The sequence below is a fragment of the Lutra lutra genome, chromosome 2 (assembly GCF_902655055.1).
Source record: "Lutra lutra chromosome 2, mLutLut1.2, whole genome shotgun sequence".
Classification (NCBI taxonomy): domain Eukaryota; kingdom Metazoa; phylum Chordata; class Mammalia; order Carnivora; family Mustelidae; genus Lutra; species Lutra lutra.
In genome coordinates this window covers 201,590,634-201,615,660 of record NC_062279.1, presented here as the reverse complement: position 1 = coordinate 201,615,660, position 25,027 = coordinate 201,590,634, and the positions used below count along the sequence as shown (strand labels likewise).

Below are 25,027 nucleotides of genomic sequence, written 5' to 3'. Positions count from 1 at the left end.
GACACAAATTTGGGACGAGATAGAGTTCAGTCTAGAATGTGTTATGTTTGAATTGTCTCTTCATTATCATCATGAAGACGCCCGGGAGAAAGTGACACATGAGCCTGGAAAGAAAGGAAGAAATTGGGTGCCTGGGTGGCTCAGTGGGTTAAGCTTCTGCCTTCCGCTCAGGTCATGATCCCAGGTCCTGGGATCAAGCCCTGTATTGGGCTCTCTGCTCAGCAGGCAGCCTGCTTCCCACCACCACCACCCCCCCGCCTGCCTATCTGTCTAGTTATGATTTCTCTCTCTGTCAAACAAATAAATAAAATCTTTTTTAAAAAAAGAAAGGAAGAAATCCAGGGTGCGGATATAAATATGTGTTGTCAACATCTAGATGGTATTAATGCACTAAGTCCAGATGAGATTGCCTGGAGAGGGAATTTAATCAGGAGAGTTGCTCTGGGGCACTCCAACATTTAGAGGTTGAAGAGTTCCAGAAAATGTAGTGAAAACCAAGGAGACGCAGCCAATAAGACCGGAAGAAAATGCAGATGCCAAGTAGGTAAATGTTTCAAGGATAAAGGAGTGATTAAATGAGTCAAATTGTGCTGGGAGAAACCAGGTGAGCTAAGGGCTGAGAACTGACCTGCTGCATTTTGCAGCATGGAATTCTTTGTAACCTTGACTATGCACGTTTCTACTTTATGGTTTGCCCAACTTGTTTTTCCAATGAAATAGAAATGCTCTAAAATTTCCGTTTGCTATTGTATTTGTGATACTTTGTCATTGTGTTTCCAATCATTTTTTTCTTTATATATGTCAGTGAAATGTCATTTGGCTCCTAAATTTTCCTAAGAATTTTATCTTCATTGAACTTTCCTCTTAATAATAATAAAAAAAATTCCTGTTTAAAGCTTTTCTTTGAATTCTATCTTATTGTGAACTCTGAGTTAATACCTTTTAGAACTACACTAAAACCAGACAAGGTCCACAGATGTTACAACAGAATTGAAAGAAGAGTGTAAAGTACAAAGCAATTGAGTTAGAACTGAAAGCTCATTTTATTGTTCTGGAGCGATTGTTTTTTCTTGGAGAGGAGGTCAAAGCATGAATGTAATTTTCAGATTTCTATTCCGAGCTGCTATGATAAACAGCCTCCCTGCTGATGGGCTAATCTTCTTGCATCACTTACTGATCTTGACCCTCTGCTTCCCACCGCACCCGCGCCCCCCCCCCCCCGCCGCCAGTACTCCTCATCCTCTGTATCTCATGAGTTATCTTGCTATAAGCTAACATGGTGACTCTTCTCTCCTTAGACATCACTTCAGTTGGACTAAAACTCATGAGAATCTCCTCAGTCCTACAGTTCACGTATCTTGCTTCATCTTCTGTATCTATACCCTTCTTACCTGCCCAGTACTGTCCTAAAACCATTCATTGTGTTTTGTCATAGGCTATGTTTTCCTCTCTAAAATATTGGACTTCCTCTTTACGTTAACTGATGAATGCTCACTCATCTTCCAAGATGCTTCTTAAAAGTCTGCCTGTCTCAGTGTGAACCTTTCCTCAGGCAGAATTGGCCTCATCTACCCATTGATCTGTCCCGCAATTTGTTGCCATCTCTATGGTGACCATAATCTCAATGCATTGCTATTAGTTGCTTCCTTCTCTGCTGGAGCACCTGGAGGACCGTGATTGCACCTAGAACAGGACCTGGTACCCCATGAGTGCTTAGTATATACTTGTGAACTAAGAAAAATCAACTGCTAAATATATTAATAATATTTAATCAAGACAACTACAATGAACACTTGTATTTTAGTCTGTGAATAGACAACTGAAAAAGACTGAAAAAAAAGTAGAGGTTAAATTTTAAGTAGTATCATTCCTGATGGATCCCATAAAATCATAATACTTTCTTTTTTCATATCCAGTGTATCTGTTTAAATAAAAGTGTCATTTAATGAACAAAGTGCCCTGGCATCACAGTGCTTAACTTGAACATCTTTTTTTGTTTTTAGTGCACCAGGGAATCTAACCTTGAGGGTTGTAAGTCTACCCTTGAGTGGCTTTAATCTCCCACAACAACCAAGACCCAATGCTTATTTATCAGAATCTGCTCCAGATAATGGTATACATAACTACTTTTAAAAGCCATCTCTAAATTTCCATAAATAAGCACACTAGGAAAAAGGAAACATTTGGAGATACTTTATTTATATGACAGAGAAATCTCACATTAAAGTCTTGATCATATCATTAATTCACAAAAAGGACTATCTCAGTTAAAATTAAAGGAAAAGATTCACACCAAACCATAAGGACTTATTTTGTCTCCTTTTCTTCCCCCTGTAATATGAACAAAATATATTAAATTCTAACTTAATAAATGGGTGCAGAAGGTAACTGGTTCTATTATTTTACATCAGAGAAATACTAAATAGAAGGGAAGGTCTTCTGATGGCATTCTCTGAAAACTTAGAAACAACCCAAGAGAACTTTGAGGTTGTTGAGTTACCATCATGGATGCAACTTTGCTCTGGTGTTTTAACATAAACTTTTTGTTGAATCGCATTTATTTTTAAGAAAAGAATTTAACGGTAGGTCTTAGGACGTATTTCACTATGGACCAATATTTTGGGAGAATGCTCACTCTATTTATCCTTGTTTGAACTTTTTGTTACCTGAATTAATTTAAACTCCCAAAGCAGCTCGAGTCTTTGAAATCAGTTTTGGACCCTGAAAATTAAAAACGAATAAAAGTCATCAGACAAAGAAATGAAGGACTGTGTTAGATATACAGGTAACTCTCCATTATCCAGGGGTGAATTCAAGTACATCTCTGATGCCAACAAGCTGGGACAATGGAAGTCAGAGAAAAAAAAATCCACTCATACTACAGCAGAGAGAGTTTGTTCTAACAATGCCACTCTCCAAATTGTGACCAATCATCACCACAGCCCTCACCTTCCTCCACCGGTCAGTCATAGAAATTGGAAGGTTTGCAGACAAAGTACAGTCACCACGGGTTAACGGTCTCTATACCTACATGAATGTCTTCTCTTGTCAAGGGACATTTATCCGAAATGGTTTACATCAAGCCTCTTTTACCAGTTTTGTCTTATCTGATTTAGTTACCTGTGTTCCATCCTCTTCTACTAAAAACACAGCCACACTGGTAAATATACACTTAGCAAAAACGCAGAATCATAGGATATCTTTTAAAATTATAAAGATGATGGGCCCCTAGGTGGCTGAGTGGTTTAAGAGTCTGCCTTCAGCTCAGGTCATGACACCAGGGTCCTGGGATCAAGCCCTGATTGGTGGTGGGGAAAGGTGTCCTTGCTCAGCGGGGAGCCTGCTTCTCCCTCTCCCTCTCCCTCTGCAGCTCCCCCTGCTTGTGGGCTCTTTCTCTCATTTTTAAAATTAAATAAAATTATAATGATGCTATATTCAAATATATTTAGTAATATGAACTAAATGTAGCCAATTACAAATCCAGTTAAAATTGCTAAATGATAAGCTTAATTCCTAATCACTAGTCTGTTGGAATACCAAGGCATGCTCCTAAATGAATTCAAAATATTTTTTATAAAATATTTCCCCAATATTTTGTTTGCACAATTATTTTGCTATTAAATCCTTTTAATTCATTTAGCTGACTTGATCAGTTTTAGGCCAGAGACTGTCTAAATTATCATCCGTTAATTATATGTTCACTTTATAGTTTCCTCTACCAGGAAACAAATCAAACTTACTAATTCTCTTAACATATTTGAAAATTACGCTTCTTCCTAATATTTAGTGAGAAAATTGGGATTATTTCTTACATAGCATAAAATCCTTCAATCTATTTCTCAATAAATTAAAATCTCTCTGGCATTATTTTCAAGGTCTAGATTAGTGAACTATTCTTTTCATTATGCATTACAGAAAACAGCTCCCAAGGATTTCAAGTGTGAAAATGAACTGCACACACCTCGTCCTCAAAGCAGGCGTCCTGCTCTTGGCCTGGGCAGCACTTTTCCAGTAGACCAGAGAAATCTGCAATGACAGCCTCAAGTTGTTCTTCTGTTATTTGTGGCTTTTGCTTCACAAGGTTAATGAGAAATCTATAATTTAAACAAAAGAGAAATCTGTTATGCAAAGGTACTTTTCTAAAGCCTTCCTAGAGGAAAATTTTTAGAGCCCTTGTGACCCTCCACCACAAACCCTCATTCCATCAACCCCTACCAGACTTACAAGTTTTACTATGTCCAATGCCTTCATCAGAAAGACAGAGGCTAGAAATAAACAGGTGCTCCACTGCTCTGGATTTGTGCAGATTATAGGTGGAACATGATTTTATAGTTGTACCATACTTAGGTGTAGTAAGACATGGTCTTTTTCTTACTTGTCTCCTTTCCAGTTCTCCACTCTAAAGTACATTCTGTCCATACTCAAAAGCCCAGATCTCCAAACTCCCGCCGTCCATAATTATCACACCCTTAACTGAGCATTGGCTCCACCAAACACCTACACTACTCAATTAGCAACACCTTCATGTGGGAATTAATGTTGACCAGGGAATAGGGAAGACTTGTCAGAGGAGGCAGCATTCTTATTGTACCTTGGAACATGACATAGGTTGTGACAGTGGAAAAGGGAAGAACGAGATCTCCGAAATGAAGGGAGAGCAAGTGAGTGTTAAAATGCATGGGAATTTGGAGAACATAAGTTGCATCAACTTGGATTACCATCGCCATTACAGAATGCCTCCCACAATGAACTGAAATGTGCATTCCATCTCACAACACCCATACTTCATGGTTGAATCAAATATTATGCTTATTCTTTTCAAAAAGTAAACAGAGTGAAAAAAAGAGTCAATGGTGTTTTTCCAGTGTTTTGGAATGGAAGTACCCAAACTTACTGCCAAGACATATACTAATCTCCAAAATAGATTGCCTGCTTTCCCTCAGTCCCAACACATAACACAACAAGAGTTACAATGGAGACTATTTTTACAAACAAAAAATTGTCTGCCCCTGTGAATTTTTCCAGATCTATGTTCCAAGGAGGCTGTGAAGACACTGAAACAGAACTATTTTTAAAAGCCACCTTCAGTGTTTTGAGGCAGTAATGTTCTCCTAACAAGCCCAAGATTGTCGGGTGTGTAAGATAGAAATCTCAACTACTATTTCATGTCATTGGTCTTCTCCATGCTAGCAAATGATGATTTCTTACTGTTGCTTCATTGTTTGCAGTGCTACACCCTGAGCTTGGCACAGATCCTTATGGAAGATGAACTTATCGGCAGAGAAGGGTGAAGGGGTGTATGTTTCGTCCACCACTAAGCTGCTGAAACACGGCCTCCTGTTGGCGTATGAAGAAGTGCAGCACTGGCCGACACCAGGGTTTACAGGAGTCTCCTCATGCCTGATGCACAATTGTCCAATAATAAGATCGGCCTGGTTGGAAGAATGAGAAAGAAGACAGCAAGGCGATTAAACATTAGCCACTAAGTGACTCAGGTTTCCAGAGAAGCATTGCGATTTTTAATGCCCAGTAATATATAATTAATATTACAGAAAAATTTGTTATCTATGGAGGGTCGTGTGTTGCCACATTGCGGATTCATTTTTACCCGTCTGTTTGGTATAAACCTCACCATTTAGAGGCAGGTATTCCAAAGGTAACGTTGGAGATAGTCCTTTCAGATAGTCGTCAGCTGTTTGAAATGCATTTCCAATTACATTGGGGAAACAATTACCTGCCCTGACCTAAGAAATCAATACATGGCTTAAATTTTTCATGTATATCTAGCTGAGCTTTCCATCTTATTTTTGGGATCCAGAGACTCGCTTTCTGAAGGAAAGAACTGAGCAAGCCTAGCCTATCCACATACGCCCATGCACACATGCACACATACACACATGCACACATGCACACATACACACATGCACACATGCACACATACACACATACGCACATGCACACATGCACACATGCATGCATACACACATGCACACATGCACACATGCATGCACACACACATACGCACATGCACACATGCACACATACACACATGCACACATGCACACATGCACACATACACACATGCACACATGCACACATGCATGCATACACACATACGCACATGCACACATGCACACATACACACATGCACACATGCACACATGCACACATACACACATGCACACATGCACACATGCACACATGCATGCATACACACATACGCACATGCACACATGCACACATACACACATGCACACATGCACACATGCATGCATGTGGCTAATATATAACCTTAACTGAAAAAACGTAAGTCTGGGGTTCTGGGTGGCTCATTCAGTTAAGTGTCTGACTCTTGATTTTGGCTCGGGTCATGATCTCAGGGTCATGGGATCATCCTGCCTGGGACTCTGTGATCAGTTGGGAGTCTCTTTTGAAGATTCTGTCTCTCCCTCTCCATCTGCCCCTTTCCTGCCTTCGCAAGCACACTCACTGTCTCTCTAAAATAAATAAATAAATCTTAAAAAAAAAAAAAGAAGAAGAAGAAAAAGAAAAGAAAGAAGGCTAAGGTGTGTTTGTGTGTGTGTGTCTTTTAGGGCTTTCCTAATGTAGACTCCTCCTACCTTCCACACTTCAGAGATATTTCTTAAACACCTAGCAATAACTCGTAATAACTCGTAATAACGCAAGATGTTTTGTGTGCGCACTGTGTATCGGGCCAGTGCTGAATGAGTTACAAGGATTACCTCATTTAAGACAGTCATCCTATGTGGGTGGTACAATTCTTATTCCTAAATGTCAGCTGAAAAAGCTCAAGCCTAGAGATAAAACTCGCTTTCCAGAGTGACACTACTAACAAGTGGTGGAAGTGGGATGCGGGCGTGGGCAGGAGGCTTCCAGAACCGACACTTCTGATCTGTTACAACATCCTGTGTCCCTGCAGCCTCTCAACGTGTGGAATTCAATAAATGATAAAGAAGGTGCTGAATCACAGGGATCTTTTTACTCCTAACTTTTGGTGGAAAATTCCAAGACATGATGACTAGCTAGCAAGTAATTCCTCGGCATCAGAAAGAAGAAAAGGGCAACAATAAATGTACAATTGTATTCACAATTGTGATCTTAAGGGGAAAAAATAATGAAAGAAAATTCAGCCTATAATCTTATGTATGACACCAGTGACATTAGAAAGTCATGCTACTATTCAGAAGGACTTACCCTGTTCTATACTCTTTACCTTATTAAAGGGGGGGAAATATCCCTAGTGTAATAAGATTATATTACAAAAGGCAAACATATAAGTATGGCTGAAAATAAAGTGACTAATTTTCAGCTCTCAGAAGTGAAGCTTTCATTTTTTTAACCCAATTCACATTTTTTTTTCACTGTGTCCATTAGACTGAACTCAGTGCTCATGGGTGCAAAGCGGCGTAACTGAGATATATGTGTGAACTAGATGTAAGGGGATAATAGCACAGCAGCAGAGGTGTATGAGACCGGCAAGGAAACTCTGAAGAAGGTATGGCCTTGGGTGCTGGAGCTTGGCTATGGAAAGACGTGCATATGCATCCAAATATCAGACCCACCATTTCCTACCTGGGAGAGCTTGTCCTAACATAACTTCTTTGAGCCTCATTGTCTTTATCTATAAAGTGAAGATGGTAATGGGGCATACCAAAAGGGAGTATTATAATCATTAAATGAGATAATACTTTTTTTAAAAAAGTACAGTATGGGTCTTTAGTGTAATCCTGAAAAATTCCTATGTTGTTATTAGGGTGAAGTGACGGTCTCCAGGTTGGTTTAGGAAAGGTGACAGTGAGATGCAGGGCCTCAAGGTGTAGGGGAGTTTGAAATCCAATAGACTCATTCCTCGGTTCTCCTTATCTTCTTCTTAGTCATCTTCTTTTTCTTAACAGTATTTAGTGAACCAAAAGAAAAAATCACAAACTGAGTGACATGTTGGTTATTCTATCTTTCTTGTCCATAAAGCTTGCTTGAACAGTGTTGGATACATTGGCTGCACGCCCACCAGCCATTCTAGAAGGACAGGAAGGCTGGCCACATGCCCGCTGTTCAGAGCTGAGTGCACAGCCTCTCCAGCTGAACGAGTTGAACTAGTCTGGTAAAGCCATCTCCACAGCAGTTTTTACCATTTCCTCTAAGTGGGAATCACGAGACTGTTTCAAGCCAAATGGGGCAGAAACACAACGGGACTAAAGAAAACACTCACCGCTCCTTCGCCACAAGCCAACTGTTTGTCCTCACTGAGTTGGCAACAAGTAGCTGCTGCCGTTGCCATTTTCCTGGTAAAGGCCATCAGCTCAGGTGGGGTCAGCTGAGGGGCCTTCTTTGTGTATGCAACGAGAAACCTGGAAGAAGCATTTTTCACCAAATCCTGAGTCATTCGTGAGTTTTGGGGCTCCTCACTCCTCCAACACCTTTTTTGATATCAGAAGCCCTGAAATCAGCTCATTTGTTTTAGGCACATGATACTAAGACCACCTTTCAAGATGCATTTACTCTAACAACCACCACGGCACTTCTCTTCTATCAACGTATCACAACGTGAAAACAGACTCGGGATGGTGGGCTGACTTCTACTGCCAACATCAAAGCTTCAGTGATTTTAATTTTGATCTATTCCTTGTTTCAACAATGACAGACTCCAAAAATCTGCACAACTGGAGGAAGCCAAAGCCAGTACCAAAGATCATTCACATGTCATTCTTCTTCCTCCCTAAAAGAAGGAAATGGGGGTGCCCACCTCATAAGGGAAACTGGGTGATCAGAGTACATTGATTTTCAATCTGAAAAGGGGCCTGAAATTAGAGTAGTGTTGGGTGACTAATTTAGGTTGGTATTTCCCTCACTAGATCATCATTTTAAATCACGAAAAATACTGTTTAAAAAAACTTACGCATTTTGTAAGTAGTATTCTCCTAGTTTCTGGAAGAGGCCACAGCTTCGCTTTGCCAATGCTTGGCTTTCTTGGATGTATTTCTCTAATTCTTCTTCCTGAAAATACCAGCATTATTACATACTTTTTTTCTCTTCCTGGACACAAAACTTCGTATGTAAAAATTAATCAATAACATATTATTTTATTATGACACCAATCTTAGAAAAAAGTAATTTTAGACATTTTTTTAAATACTAAAGATAATGAAGTATGAATTGTGAGAATTAAAGCAAATGGACTTTGGGCAGATTAAAACTTTGTGAATTACACAGAATTCAATCTTTGGATAAAGGACTACAGTTCTTTCTGTACAAATTCCTGCTTTTCTGGAATTGTTCAACAATGATTATTAGTTTTATTCTGTGTGTCAAGGAAATTTTGGTTACCATTTTTACTTCGAAAGTAGACCACTAGTTGTTTACTATTATTTAATAACTACTTAATATCTAGATGACTACTAAATAGATTAGCTAGCTACTAGTTAATACCTAGATGCTTTCAAACAAAAAGCATTTTTGATGGGTAACCTCCATGAAGTTTTTCAGACTCTCCTCAAAGCTAGAGCAATTTACCCCTTTATCCTGGCAATCAAGAGGGTTTTCAGACTGGGAGCACTTCTCCAATAATTCCTGGTATCCTTTAGCGACTCTTAGAATAACTGGGACAGCAAGTTTCGTATGTCTTCTCGAATATTCATAAGTAAATCTGAAATATGTGTGAAAAATATCCTGTTACTGGAACTATGAGACAATTTATTCCCATGTTATATGGAATGCAAAAGTGAAAATTCAAATACATAAACCTGGAAATCAAATTATGACTTGTACTATATGCATGGTAAAACCATTAATACAAATAACAATCCCTTCAATTGTTCTAAAATGGTATTTTGTTTTCTTCTGCACTCTTCACCTGTGTTTTTCAATTATGAACTTCACAGTCATTCATTCAACAAATGTTTTTTCCAGCACCTACTCTATGTAAGCATTTCTCCAGGCAGTAAGGATTCAATAATGTATAAGATAAAATGCCTGACCTCTCAAAAGCATACCTTATACAAGCAGTCTTTTCTTAAACAAGAAATTTCTTAAACAAGAAGTAGGTCATCAAATTCAGGTGGTGATAAATCAGTGAAGAGAAATGAAGGAAGATACGATAGAAAGGGAAAAGTGACTCCTGATTGACAGCATTGTTTAAGAAATGTCACTTTGGGCCTCTCTTTTAGAACAGAACCTGGGTGAGGGAAACCACATAAGGATCTGGGGGAAGATCATTCTCAGCTGAGAAAATTTCTACTGCAAAGAACCTTTCTAAGTGAAGAACAATTTCTGTTAAACAATTAACGTTGGATGTTCAGGTGGGTCAATTTAAAGATAATTCTTGGATTTACTAATTGCATTTCCAAGTTATAGAAGTAAGTCATATTAATTCTGCCACCAATAAATTGTCAATGCAGCTTTCTTCAATCAGGTGGGTCAATTTAAAGATAATTCTTGGATTTACTAATTGTATTTCCAAGTTATAGAAGTAAGTCATATTAATTCTGCCACCAATAAATTGTCAATGCAGCTTTCTTCAATCTGGACTTTGCTCTTGTGTGCGTAATTTTACTGAGCAGTGCAAACTGTGTGAATGTCCAGTCTGAAAGCAACTATAGAGTGATATCCTTAGGGAATATTAAAAAGAAAATTGGGCCTTTTTTATTATTACATTAGAAGCAGACTCTTAAATTTATAAAGACCTTTGGTGATCATTAGGCATAATATCTTTAGAGTTGCCCAAATCCCTCCTCTCATGGTGTCCATAGACACACACTGTACACTAAAGGACAATGTATTAACTTGATGCTTTGCTTCCCTTAAAGGCAAATAGAATGGGAACATGTCCTATCAGTTACAGTGATACAATTAACTACTATGCTGCAAGTGTCTCAACATATGTTTTGATTTTCTTACAAAAATAAAACATACATTAAATAAATAGCAAATAAACTGTCCTAATGAAAGCCCTTCTACCTATCACTGGAGTTAAGCTTTGAGGGAAAGTTCTTAAAATATGCCCAATGAAAAAGCACATTCTTCACCATGAGCCCTTCTTATCACAAAGTATTTATATCATATTTGGAAGCTCAGTGGTGGTCTTCATACGAGTAATCCATATGAAGATGGCATGACAATGCTTCTGATGCCAGAGAAATTGATACAAAATAAAATATAACTTCAGCCAATAACAGCAACAGTGAAAGTTTCATCAGTATAGGATAGATCCCATTTCCTTGTTTCCTACTTAACCTGCTTAAATATATTTTGGCTCAGAACATTCTAGCCTCAACCTCACATACTAAGCTCAAAAACCATAGCCATCATTCCCCATTTCAGCCACACAAAGCTGTCAGCTACATCCTAATCTTTACTTATGTGAACATACATTTACAGAGTGTGTTACCTTGCCATGAAAAGATCTTTTTCCCTTGAAGAAAATTGGTTGAAATCTCTCTCTCCTAAAAACCTATTTAGATTTGGAGATAAGCCTTCAGGTTTGTCATCATTTTCTGCATGAATTATGCATTGACCAAGTTCAAGTATGGGCAATTTGCAGCATTCTGCTATTTTGCTTGACAGAATATCTTGTTGAGAACATATGTAGGACATAATTTTTTCCTGTAATAGGAAAAATAAAGTATAAGTTTTAAAGGTTTATTCTTTAATGCAGGACCTCAGGGCCAGTTTTAAGAAAGGAAGGAAAGGAGGGAGGGTGGGAGGGAGGATACAAAGGCTGGAGGGAGAATAGAAAGGAGAGGTGGGAGGGAAAGGAAAGAAAAAAGGAAGGAATAGAAAAAAGGCATCCTACCTTGTCTCGCATTTTAGTGCTTTTTCACCCTAGTTTGCCTTTCCTCACTCCTTCTCATCTAACCCTTTTTTTTTTTTTTCAATTCTTCTTTTCATAGTGGTCAGCTAAAACCTATTTTATTGTATTAGGGAGATTTTTAAAACAAGAGAGAAATATCCTCTTCAAACTGAATGACATGCACATTGGTGTATATCTTCTACTCCTATTGAAATTTGCTCCTGGACAAAGTTTGCGGTCAGTGTCCTAATACGGAGAGCAAACTTTCTGCTCCACTGCAACAGAATGATCGGCAGTGACCCGCTGTGACCTCCAGAGGGCAGGCTATAATGAAATGGCAGCTCATCTAGGGGGCCAGAATGAAGCAGAGCCGACACGTAACTGTCAGGGGACTAAAAATGCTATGTATTGGGGCGCCTGGGTGGCTCAGTGGGTTAAAGCTTCTGCCTTCTGCTCAGGTCATGATCTCAGGGTCCTGGGATGGAGCCCCATGTCTGGCTCTCTGCTCAGCGGGGAGCCTCCTTCCCTTCCTCTCTCTCGCTGCCTGCCTCTCTGCCAACTGTTATCTTTGTCAAATAAATAAATAAAATCTTTAAAAAAAAAATAAATAAATAAAAATGCTATCTCAATAAGGACAATTAGAAAGCATTCTTCAGTCATTAAAATCGATTTACATGCCGTACTGAAATTAATTTTTCCATCTTAAAGGAAAAGGGTGGTTATGAGCTCCAAAAATGGAAAAATAATTTTTAAGTGCCTATAGAGGTAATAGTAAAACTGTCAACTAAAACCAAGAAAACTCACTTCAAAGAAAAACAAAAGAGTTCTTTTTGTGGTGCCTACTATGCAGGTAGAAACTTCTAAAAAGAAAAATAAATGAAATTGGAAATCTGTCTTTGGAACTATTCCCCCGTTCCTCATACCAGGATCTCTGCCCAGGCTCGGACACCGTCCCCTTGGGGCCTCTCACAGCCTCAGCTTCTGGATGACTTCCAGGACTCTTTCAGCCAAACTGTGGAAGGACCAGCTGAAATAAGCATTTTATCCTCACATTTGACCTTTTGGAAACCATGTCCAAGCCCAGAATTTCAAGCCATTTGAATATCTAAGAGCAATGATTTTAAACTTTCTTGGAGAAGAAGGTGTCCCACCAGGGACTGGAGAGGGAGTAATCTGGGGATAGACAGGCCTCTGGCACAGTAGGTAAGAAGTCTAAGGTTGGCCCAAAATAGATGAATGCCACACTGCTTAATTGGTGACCAACTATGGCATGCTCAAGGGTTCTGTGTTGGAGGGGTTGGGGCTTTGGTTTTTAATTCTCCTAGAGCCCTCTATCCATACTTCTCTTTGGCATGTTTAGCTTTGTACCTTGTAGAACAGTTTCTTGTGTTCTTTTTGTTTCTTGTGCTACTTTGCTGTATTCAAAGAATAGATCTATCTATCTATCTATCGGTATAAGAGAGCCCCTTCCATGTGCTTCCATGCTGTCAGCCTGTGGAGATAACAGTAAACAGAAGACAGTCCCTATGCGTCTCATCTCTACCAGACTAGAAATTCCCTGAGCGCGTGCCTTCCTAACAAGTGTTCTTCACTGTGTCTAGCACACAGAAAGTATTCAATATATATTTTTCAAGTGAAATAACAAATGGATGGAAAAACAAATTTGTTATGAGTAAAGAGTCTGCCCCTCCCCTACCCCAAGATCCTATGTGGAGTTTACAGTCTACCTCAGAAGGAGGAATGAAGGAGCACTGATCAGCTCACGGGAGGAAAACATCGCTTAAGTGAAAGTAGAGGATGGTTTCAGTTTCACTACCAAGAAGTCTGTAACTTTCCTCAGCCACCTAGTTACCCTGCCCTGTGACCAGCTCGGACAGCTTTCTCCCATTTAGAATGACAGTCAAAAGAAAGAAAAGGAAGTGGAATTATCTCAGGAGGCAAGACTATTTACCCCATCCTGCAGACACTCCAGCACGTTTCCTCTGCAACATTCCTCATGTATGTGGGCCACATCCAGAACCAGTTTCTGAATTTCAGTAAAATTAGCTTTGGAAAACTTTTGACTCAGTTTCGTAACCGTTCTAAAGGAGGGAAGGAAATGGAAGTCACTCCTGGTTATCGACCAACATTAAATAATAGAGTATTAGTGTAGTTGCTGCTCCCAAGAACTGAAGTGCTCTTGCTATCTCAAAAGAAGAGGTAAAGTGTTCTAAGTCCTGTCAATTCCAGCCCAATCTTTCATGGCAATTGCTTTCTAAATTGACCTGTCCCCACAAGTAGTTTGGACATGATTTATTTGTCTTTAACACCCTTTCTGTGAATCTAGAGGAAATCTATCTTTCCACTGTTCATCCACGATGCTGGCTGTTTGGAGTTACCATCGTGAGTTGGCAGGAAAAAATTAAAAGGACAGACAATTAAGAAATAGAAAATTCCATGAGAATAACAATCATTTTTTACTTAGGAGAAAAAAATTTTGAGGGAATACAGGAAAGGGTGTATATGGGCAAATCAATGAAGTGAGACAAGAAAGTACAGCAGACTAAACATCCAGACATGTCAAAATGCCAAGCCACGTAGTGTGGCCCAAAAGGGACGTTAGAAGTAAAAAGTCTTGTAACTTCTACATATTTCCTTAAATTTTAAGAGATCTCTAGATGAAGGAAGCAACTGTAGTGTTGCCGCTTCTGATAAGGGTAGATTTTCTTTATGAATGAATAACATTTAAAGGTAATTACGTATGGATAGTGATTGATAAAAGTCATTATAATAATATTTTAATTTATGTTTTATTAGTAAGATAAACTGAAAGCAATTTATGAATCAATTCATGAATCAATCTAATAGCATTGGAAGGTATTTAAAGCAACATCTGACCTATTCCAAGAAAAAAATTTCAGTCTTGGAACTAACTCCATGACTACAAACTTTAACCTAGATCTCCACTGTGTACAATATGCTTAAATGCGTAATTTACCAAGCAAAGAAATAAATAAACTTTGAATGCATGGACTTAATACTCTTCCGTTGACATCTCAGATATTTTCCCTGACTAGAAATGTCTCATCATAAAAATTGAAGCACTTGAAGCCAGTTACATAGTATCAAATTTTCTAGTGGCCACATTAAAAGCTAAAAAAGGAAACAGTTAAATCCATCCTAATAATATTTTTGACCGCACTATGTCAGAAATAATACCAATTCAACCTACGATTTCATTCCTCTGTGGAAGCTAAAAAATAAAACAAATGAATAACAGAATCAGACCTACAAACAAACTGACGGCTGCCAGAGAAACGGGGCATGAGCAGGAGCAACATGAGTGCAGGGAGTAGAAGACATGGGCTTCCACTTATGGGATGAAAAAGTCGTGGGAATAAAAAGGCACAGCAGAAGGAGTACAGTCAATGATATTGTGATAGCGTTGTGTGGCGACAGATGGTAGCAACACCTGTTGTGAGCAGACCATAACTTATGGAGAAATTGAATCACTATGCTGTATACCTGAACTAATGTAACATTGTGTGTCAACTCCATAGGAATCAAAAAATTCTTTAAAAAAAAATTTCAATATGCAATTAGCATAAAAACCTATTAAGAAGATATTATACATTCTCTTTCTCATACTAAGTCTGTAAAATCTGGTATGTCTTTTCCACCTGGAGCACACTGAGTTCCTTATTCACTGCGTGGGAGCTGCATACAGAGAGCGGCAGCCGTGCCGTGTAGCGCAGCCTAGACCATTGGTGATTCTGATTCTGAAACATCTGATGTCAAAGTCTCAACTGTCAGCATACAAACAATCCAAGATCACTGACCTAGCAGACAAATAGGTGTAAGGAAAATAAATCCTGATCAGGACCTAGAAAACTGGGTTCTGCTGACAGGCAGTGTGGTCTTGAGTAAAGGGCTCTAATCTCCCTGGGTCCCAGTTTATTCATATGTAAAAATGAAGCAGCTGAACTAGATGATTAACTGTTTGGGATTTTTTTGTATTCCTCTTTATCCTAACAACAGAGATTGAATATGAGATAGAGGTCAATTAAGTAGGCTTTAAAAAGTGTTGAGCAGTAAAGCAGGATTGGAAGGAGACTTATGGAGAAGGACACCTGCTGTGCCCGGAGAGGCGGGTGGGGTTTGGAAGGTAGGTGGGACAGCATGGTAGTGGGGGCTAGAGTAGATGACTGTCATGTGAAGACATAGGGAAGGGATGCTTGGGCTGAGTTATCACAAGATCTCCTTTTTTTTCTGAGAAAGGGTAATTTTTCGGGTGCCTGGGTGGCTCAGCTCAAGTCATGATCCCAGGATCTTGAGATCGAGCCCGCATCGGGCTCTCTGCTCAGCGGGGAGCTGCTTCCTCCTCTCTCTCTGCCTGCCTCTCTGCCTACTTGTGATCTCTCTCTCTGTCAAATAAATAAATAAAATCTTAAAAAAAAAAAAAAAAAAGAAGTGTTAAGCAGCAAGTCCGTGGGTTAGCATCCTTCCAATCCTGGAGTTTCATGATCCTAAGCCATGAGCTCTTATCGAAGGAACCTTCATTCTCTATCACAGTGACAATGAGAAAAATGAGCTCAAACAGCAAAATGGTAGTTTTGCAGATCTCACCTTCTTCCCTAGATACTGCTTAAACTTACATGGCTCGGAAGGTTCGGGGTCCAAAATTTTTCATCACTGCGCATATATGTTGATTTAACAAACTGCTGTCTCTTAATTCTTTTGTAATCAATGCTGTCTAGATACAGAAGAAACAAGATGTTAGGAAAGGATGTATTTTCCTTTACAGGTGCTGATAATTAGAAAAACAACCTATGCAGGTAAACCATTAAACCATAAAAAATTTTTACTAAAATTTAAATGTGATACATTTTTATGGACCTTTCTTCATTCTTTCTTATAGACTGGTTTATATACATCGAAGCCAGACAGATGAATTTAGAAGACCTTAAAACAAGAACATTATAACTTTCTTACTTGGGATAATGAGTAAACAACTGTACTTTTAAATGAATTCAAACCTGATAATCTCTTAAACATTTGTCACACACAAAAAAAAAAGTGACAGCCTGACATTCTGGGAATAGTCACAGTTCTTAGGAAGTTTTTCTTATTAGACTTCTGGTGGCAAGTAATTAATTGTGGGTGTTCTTCTAACTCTCAAACTTAAGAAAGCTACTCACTTCTCTAAACCTAAGTTTCCTTTGGTTAGATAATGATATTTACACCTCAGATTTGTCCTGAGGACCAAAAGAAATAATGAATGATAAAGTATTTGTCATAGTTTTCTTTTTTCCTCTGTCCTTTTGTGTCTCCTTTTCTCTTCCTGCTGATTCTACCCAATCTTTTACCTCCTATTCCTCTCTCTTTCATTTATGTTACCAGCCATACATATCCCTGTCTTCTTTTATCTCCAGCCCCCCAAACCCATGTCTTTTATCTTGTAATAATTATTGGTCAAAAGAATGAATACAAAACAGCAAGTCCAGCTGTTTTAGCCTAAAGAATATCAGACTGCTGAAATATGTTTGATTCTGAACATGGTATTGTGCATGCAAAGCATATTCTATTTTTAACTTTGTTTGGTTTTAATGAGTCATAGCCAGATTAAAGTATTGGTTCCGATATCTGTACAAATAGGATACCTTCGTTTGGAAGCATTCGACTGCATTTTCAGCTTTGCAGCAAGCTGGAATTATTTTGCCGTAGTGGTCAGCCAAAGAAACAATCGTGGGTGCATACAGAAAGGGGTGCCTTCTTGCTATCTCGTAGATGTACCTATGAAACAAAAAGATGCCGTAAGATTTGCAAACGTATATAAAAAAAAACTACTAGAACTGGACTCTGGAATTTGCTTAAAGAGTCAAAAAACAGTCAAAAATTTTTCCATGTGCTGACAAAAATTTTACTTACTACAGATCCCCAGGGGGAGAAACACTCTGACCGCCAATACTATATTTTATCATGAGAAGCAAATAGGCAGAAATGCTGACTATAATTCTTATCAAGGTGTCCATTTCAATAAGCACACTCAGACATGTTTGGGGGTCAGGAAATCCAGACCACCACTAAGTAAAATAGAAAAGCGGAGTCTTTTTTTCCTCATCAGTACAGAATGGAATCATCCACGGTGACAGTTTCCATAGCAGAGATGGTCTAAGGGCAGGCTCTCTAGTTCTCTGGCTCAGATGTACAAGACAGATGTGATGGAGAGTTCGATATAGGATTCCCCAACAGAGAACCTGAGATCAAGTCCCTGCTTGGGAATGTACTAGCACTGTGCCCTCGGCCCTCAGTTCGAATTATCTTAACTTTTTAAACTTCAGTATTCTCATCTGCAAAATGGGAGGAAGAAGAATGACAGGAAAGAGGACAGGAGACTTCAAAGGCTGGTGTGAGCATTAATCTGATCAGATATGCCAAGAACCCATGGTCCTATAACATCTTAACTGCTTGGTAATTGCTAGCCATGCTTCTGTACCTTAAACCTTCCTGGAACTCTAATTTTTTTTTTTTTATTTTCAGGCAATTTGGTAAACACGAAACACCAAATATTTGACTCCAGAAGGAGTCACTTTGTGTGGTACTAAAATATTCTTGGGTGAGCTAAAATGGAGAGATTAAATGGGTTTTAAAAAAAAAAAAAAAAAAGGTTCATCTCAAGATACTAAGGGAACAACTGGTGGGTCTGGTGTGTGGTCTCTACCACATCTACCAGGCGTGCTGTGGAAACAAAATTGCACTGAAAATGGCTCACCTAATTTCCCAGGGCCTCAGCAAATGCAACATTATTACCACTTCTCCATGGTCTAGAGTACATCCGTAAATTGCAGAAATAAAGATTCTGCTTGATACTGCTCTCCTACAGAAGTTTTAATCTACCTTTAAATGGGATCCTTACCTGTTCATGAACATATCCCTGCTTTCTTCATATGCTTTACAACTGGTGACAGGTTCTGGAACTTGGAAGGGTGGGATGGATGCTGGAGCAGCCTTTTTGTGTGCTAGTAAACAGTTATGTCTTTCCTCTTCACTTTGGCTGCAGCAATCTGAAAGTCCGTATTTTTCAGAAATTTCCTTCTCATGGCAAATTTCTTCCAGAAAGACAGACAGCTAGAAGAAAGATTTGAATTTTTTGTTTATTTGTTTCTTAAATGTATCTATTTTAAAAAGAGAGTGACAGAGCTCATGAGTGGGGGTAGGAGCCAAAGGAGGGGGAGAAGCACACTTCCTGGGATATGGGGCTGGATGTGGGGCTGGATGTGGGGCTGGACATGGGGTTTGACATGGGGTTTAACGTGGAGTTTGAGCCCAGGACTCTGGGATCATGATCTGAGCCAGAGGCAGATGCTTAACTGACTGAGCCACCCAGGCATCCCAAGAAAGGTTTGCTTTTAATGAAGGCAACTGAGTTTACCTTGAAATTCTGTAAAACACATATTTCTAATATCCCAGATCAGAACTACAGACTAAAAAAACAATTGCCTATACAAATCCCAATATGTTTAATTTCAACCTATGAGAACTTCCTTTCATGCCTTTTGGGAAATGGAATTTTAGTTTCCAACCTTGAGAAATACATATGACCGTTAGACAAAATTACTTTCTCTTAAAAGGAAAAAGGCCATATAATATTTTATTTTCCCAAAAAAAAAATTGAAATAATTTTCCCCTTTTATATTACAAGCAGTTTGGCACCGTGATGTCTATAAGCTTTTTAAAAAATACATAAACTACTTTTTTTGTTGCTTTAATTTTACCAAAATCAGATGATGACATCAAGAGTCTAAAGAATGCCTCTGATAGGAAGCCTGGGTGGTTTAGTCTGTTAGGCAACTGCCTTTGACTAAGGTCATGATTTTGGAGTCCTGGGATCAAGTCCCACATTGGGCTCCCTGCTTGGTAGGAAGTCTGCTTCTCCCTCTGACCCTCTTTTCTCTCTCTCTCATTCTCTCTCAAATAAATAAATAAAATCTTAAAAAAAAAAAGAATGCCTCTGAGAAATACATGTTTCGTTCTTCTCAGGAAATTTTTATTTGGCTTTTATTAACTGCTAAAATTTAAGGAACCTTAGAAATTTTAAGTAAGATTTTCAATTCCCAAGCCACATAAAAATTATGCCTTTAAGTTTGCAATGAAAAATCACCAACCAGTAACATCACCGTGAACCTCTCATTGGATGTAAAGTTGTAATATGGAATGTATTTTGCTTAATTCATATATATTTTTAGATTAGCAAGACAAGACAAAAAATAGAGATGCAAAACAAGGAGTTTTATTAAGTTATCAATTTCAGAGTTGGAAAGTATTTTGTATCTTTTAAAGGGCATCTCCTCTGCAATATTCCAGATATATTGACTTTTGGCCATTCATCAACCCCACCATGATAGAAAATTCTTTGGCCTTTTGTTCCATAAGTGGCTAACTCTAATCATTATAAAGTTCCTAGTTTTTTCCACTGAGATAAAATAAACAATCATAACTATGATTTATTGATCTTCTACATTAAGATATACTAAAAAAAAACCTATTCATTATTTAACTAAAATTCAAAGTTAAGTGAGTTCCATATTTTGTTATTCTCATTTGCTAATTCTGGCAACCTTCAGTATGTGCTATGCTGCTCACAGAGTGTAACGAACCCACGAAGCGTGGCTGTTTGGAGCTCGATGACCTAGTTTAAATCCTGGTTCTGGTCTCCCTTAAAAACTTTGCCTAACCTCTCTGTACCTCAGCTTCCTCAACTAGAAGAATAGCATTTACCTGCTGGGATTATTGTAAAGATTTAATGAATTTATATTTGTAGGTGAAGTGGATACTCGACCAGTGACCCCAGCAAGGGTCTCTCGGCTCTCTGGCCTTCCGGTGATTCATCCGGGCTATGCTCTCGGTCATAAACTATTTTTATTCTCAATAGGTATGTCACACTCTCTAGAATAATGCCTGTCACGTTGTATGAGTAATAAAAACTAACTTCTGTTACTATTATTACATCTATTTTTATGACAACCCTGAAATGGAAGCTATTATTATTCTTTATTTTATAGATAAGGCAACTAAATCTCAGAGAAGTCAAGTAACATGTTCATGGTCACCGAGATACTGAAATTTCAGAACCTTAGCTCTTAGTCCCTGTGCTTCTATTGTCTCTTTACAACAGGTGCCCACTCTTTTCTGCCCTCTTTAGCAATTCACAGTTAATTCGACTCCTCCTTCATGTAACAGCTCCTTAAATATTGAAATGTGTTTCTCATGCCACCCCTGTGTCTGCTCCTCTGCCTGCTAAACTTTGGTCAAATATCACGGTGGGATTTTATTAGTAGTAGTATTAGCAGTAGTATTGGTATTAGTATTAGTATTATTAGTATTCACTCACCTGGCCTTCTAAACAATCTACAGGCTGCTCACTGCCAGTGGATTTCTCAATTACAGTCAGTGTATCTTTCACCATTTTGCTTACATCTTTGTAAGTGGCTTCTTGAACAAACTGAGCAAAAAATATGGTAGCTCTGAAACAAAATACATAATACTTAAGAAACAGAAATGTCAAGCTGCTTTTTCTCAAGAGTAGTTTTTGTTTTGGTTTTCTGTTAAGTGACCTGTGTGGGGGGTAACTTTTGCTAAAAATTTATGTGAAATTAGGTTCTAGTCATCCAGAAAGAAATGTCCATCTTCTGGCTTCGTCGACCCCAAAATATACACATATCTATTAAAAAATCAAAGTGGAATTGCAAGAGCACTGAGTGTTAGATGCAAACAATGAATCATGGGAACACTACATCAAAAACGAGTGATGTACTATACGATGACTAACATAATGCAATTTAAAAAAAAAATCAATGTGGAATTCCCATAATAGTGGTTCCTGCTTTTGAGGCCACCCACTGCAATGTACCTATAACTCAGGGCATCTATATCCTATAGTTCCTTTTAAATTTAAGCAAAGAATTTGTCATTAGATCTCTGCGTATAACTACTCCCAGTCTGATCAAGATCTGATCCAAGGTGTTCATAAATTGATTCAAAGAATGGCTTTAACAGGTTTCTGGGCGCAAGTAGTAGCAGTAACATACTACTTCAAATTCCTTATTAGAAACTTCAGGAGTGTGGAATAGACAGCAATCAAAAGAAAAACACACTCTCTAAAAATAATAGGAAGTAGAATATTTTACCTCCTATTATCTGCTACTAAGATTTATGTAGTATTCAGAATAGAGACTATTGTAATATCATCTCATTGGTATTCATTTATATATATATGGTGGTTACCACTGGTATGATACTCATCTTGAGTTGCTAGGATCTGATTTGGTTTTTCCCAGGGAATTTCAAGGAATCAAGGTTACTATCTAAGGTGTGGGCCAACAGCTCAACCTCTTCAAAATAAATTTGATATTCAGTATAAGAAATGTCTTCAATTTGTTTTTATACTTTTTAGAACTCATAGGGCTATACAGCTTCATTTAATTACCTCACTAAAATTATCATCGGTTCATATTTGAAGTGCATTTATATGAGCAAAACTTACAGGTCGACTAAATTCACCTCTGCTGAACATTGGGAAGAATCCAAGATGGAAGCTGAAAGGCAAGACAAACTCCATGAGAAATGGCGTTTTCAACCGCAAACAGGAAAACGATCATTATTTCGCAGAAATGTGTATGTTTAAGTTAGAACTATACAATTTTGGAACAATTTAGAACTATACAATTTTGTATTTCAGTTAAAACTATACAATTTCAGAACAATGCAACTGAGATGACATCAAGGAGCATCTATCCAAACCCCTTCATTTTTAACTTGAGAAAACTAGGAGACTAAGGAATGGCTAAGTTAACGAGAATAATTGATGATAGAGTTACCACTAAAATCCAGTTGTTTGGTTTCCCCCTGTACTGTGGTGTTCTAATTGGCTTGGAAATCAAAGGACTAAAAATACATTTCAGTCCTCCTTTTGAACATGGTTACGCCATAGCTCACTTGCCTACTTATATCGCAGTCACAACATTTCTTCTTTAGTCTAATAATGGTGCATTTTTCTGAAGTGAAGAGTAAAGATATTACTTACTTTACCGGTCTGAGGAGGTTTTATATGTGAAGGAACCAGAATTATAGCCTCATATATAAAGTTAGAGATATAATATAGATACATATATTTCAAAGTTAATGTGTATACCAATTAAATAAATAATATACAAAATATTAATTCCATGTGGACCATATAAGCCATTCAGAGGTAATGTTAAACACCACTGTGATTTTGTAATCCTCTTGTAAAGTCACAAGTTTATTATTCATTTAAAGATGTTCATCACTAAATATTTTTCCTCCGTGTGGAACTGTAAATATAAATAAATCATAACAAATGAATAAATGCAAATTTAAGAAATTTGATATAGGGAAAAGACAAAAATGAAAACACAAAATATCTTACCTATTCCATATGCATTTCTATGCACTGTTCTGGATTCAGAAAAATTTAGTAGGAAAATTAAAGGAATTGATACCACCCACTTCATGGTTGCTATTTTGTTGTTGGCAATGATGGGGGGAGTATATTGAAAATCTGGCTGTAATTCTTTTATACCCTTCTCAAGCAATGCCTGTTAATTAGTAATCTTTTGTTAGTGTATGGGGATATCTGTTACTTTATTTTCTTAGGTTGCAAATGGGACAACTTGTCGATAATTAACAGCCCAGGGATTATTTGCATTTTATGTTCAAGGACACAGACTTCTTTTGGGAGGGAAAAAAGAGAGGAAAACTTGCAAATTCATCCTATTTTGCAAATATAACAAGTACTCTTCTCGATCTACAGCATATTTAAAGAAATATTTTTCCTAAATTGCACAATTATTAATTTTTCAAATTAAAAAGTTAGTGAAGCCATAAAGACTCCAGACTTCCTATGAAATTCAACTAAATGCATTCCTTCATTTAAAGAATATTCAGTGAATGCCTGTCATATGCCAGGCACAGGACACTGTATTTGACCAATTCAAATTTCATTGAAGAATACATTGCTTGATTATTACGTTTAGCTCAAAAACCCTTTTCACCTGAGTTTATGTCAGCAAGGTCCCATTTTTAGTATACTGTGTATGGCTTAACAGAAAACTTTGAGCACACACTCTTATGAACCAAGCCCTGTAATAATTTTGTTACAAAATAGTCTTGAATGTATATCCAAACGGAAGTGGATCAGTTGCACTGTTCATTCAGCAGCTCAAAATGACGATGTTAATACTAAGGAGCACATACAAAAGCCTCCTGATTCTAGGAGTCTTTCCCTCCTGTCTGCTGTCAGGGCTCTTCATCTTAGCGGTACATTTAGAGAAACTTTTAAAATCTCTGTTGCCTAGACTACACCCCACACCAATTAAATCAGAACGTTTGGAGGTGAGACCTACACATCAGTATTTTCTAAAACTTCACAGATTATTCACTCTTCCAAAATTAAGATGACAAAAAAATAATAATGAACTTCAGGCAAAAATTAATAATAAGGTGCCTTCGTTGAGTGCAGTCATGTGCAGCCATCAAACTTTTGTGGAAGAATATTTAATGATATGGACCTAGGCTCATAGTATGTCGCTAAATAAAAAACAGGGAAAAGATATCAAATAATCCCATTTTTTGTAATTCTCCTGTCCTTTCCCCTGCTTCAAAAAAAGTGTAGAAGACAGGAATAGTAGATCACAAATTTCAACACTGGGTTTCTCTAAGTGGTAGAATTACAAATGAATTTCTCTTTCTCACTCTTTCTTTCGAAACTTGTCCAATAAAAAAATTGATTATATAATTTAAAAATAAAGTTTCAAAAATTGAGTGTATTTCTTAAAAATAAATTATATTGCATAAGTCAAAGAAAGACAAATAGCACATGATTTCACTCATACATGGAATTTAAGAAGCAAAACAAACAAGCAAAAGGAAAAAGAAGAAAGAGGCAAGCCAAGAAACTGGTTCTTAATTATAGACAACAAACTGATGGTCACCAGTGGGGAATGGAGTGGGAGGATGGATAAAATAGGTGATGGTTGAGAATTAAGGAGGGTACTTGTTCCACTGAGCACTGGGTGATGTGTGAAGTGATGCATCGCTAAATTGTACACTGAAACTAGTATTATACTGTATGTTAACTATCTGAAATTTAAATTAAAAACTTTAAAAAATAAATTTTACTGCAATTCATTAGGGCAAACATTTAGGCAAAGGTTTATCAAT

At 37.8% G+C, this 25,027-nt stretch overlaps 1 protein-coding gene across 1 annotated transcript; it reads right to left on the bottom strand.

The window, feature by feature from the left end:
- Positions 1-2,181: 2,181 nt before the first annotated feature.
- AFP (alpha fetoprotein) lies at positions 2,182-23,335 on the bottom strand. The gene is made up of 15 exons (XM_047719985.1): positions 23,235-23,335; positions 22,329-22,380; positions 21,177-21,309; positions 18,702-18,913; positions 17,446-17,578; positions 16,441-16,538; positions 13,758-13,887; positions 11,405-11,619; positions 9,532-9,664; positions 8,918-9,015; positions 8,231-8,369; positions 5,209-5,432; positions 3,962-4,094; positions 2,667-2,721; positions 2,182-2,331 (listed from the first exon to the last, which is right to left on the bottom strand). The coding sequence occupies exons 1-14, from the start codon at positions 23,317-23,319 to the stop codon at positions 2,677-2,679; spliced, it is 1,830 nt and encodes a 609-aa protein (XP_047575941.1). The 5' UTR covers positions 23,320-23,335; the 3' UTR covers positions 2,182-2,331; positions 2,667-2,676.
- Between the last annotated feature and the right edge of the window lie 1,692 nt (positions 23,336-25,027).

Coding starts and splice junctions, on each gene's coding strand:
- AFP (XM_047719985.1), bottom strand. CDS start 23,319: ATGAAGTGGGTGGTATCAATTCCTTTAATTTTCCTACTAAATTTTTCT. Junction 18,914..21,176: donor TAGATTGTTTAGAAGGCCAG/GTGAGTGAATAC, acceptor TCTTTCTTCTAG/CTGTCTGTCTTTCTGGAAGA. Junction 16,539..17,445: donor TCGAATGCTTCCAAACGAAG/GTATCCTATTTG, acceptor TTCTGTATCTAG/ACAGCATTGATTACAAAAGA.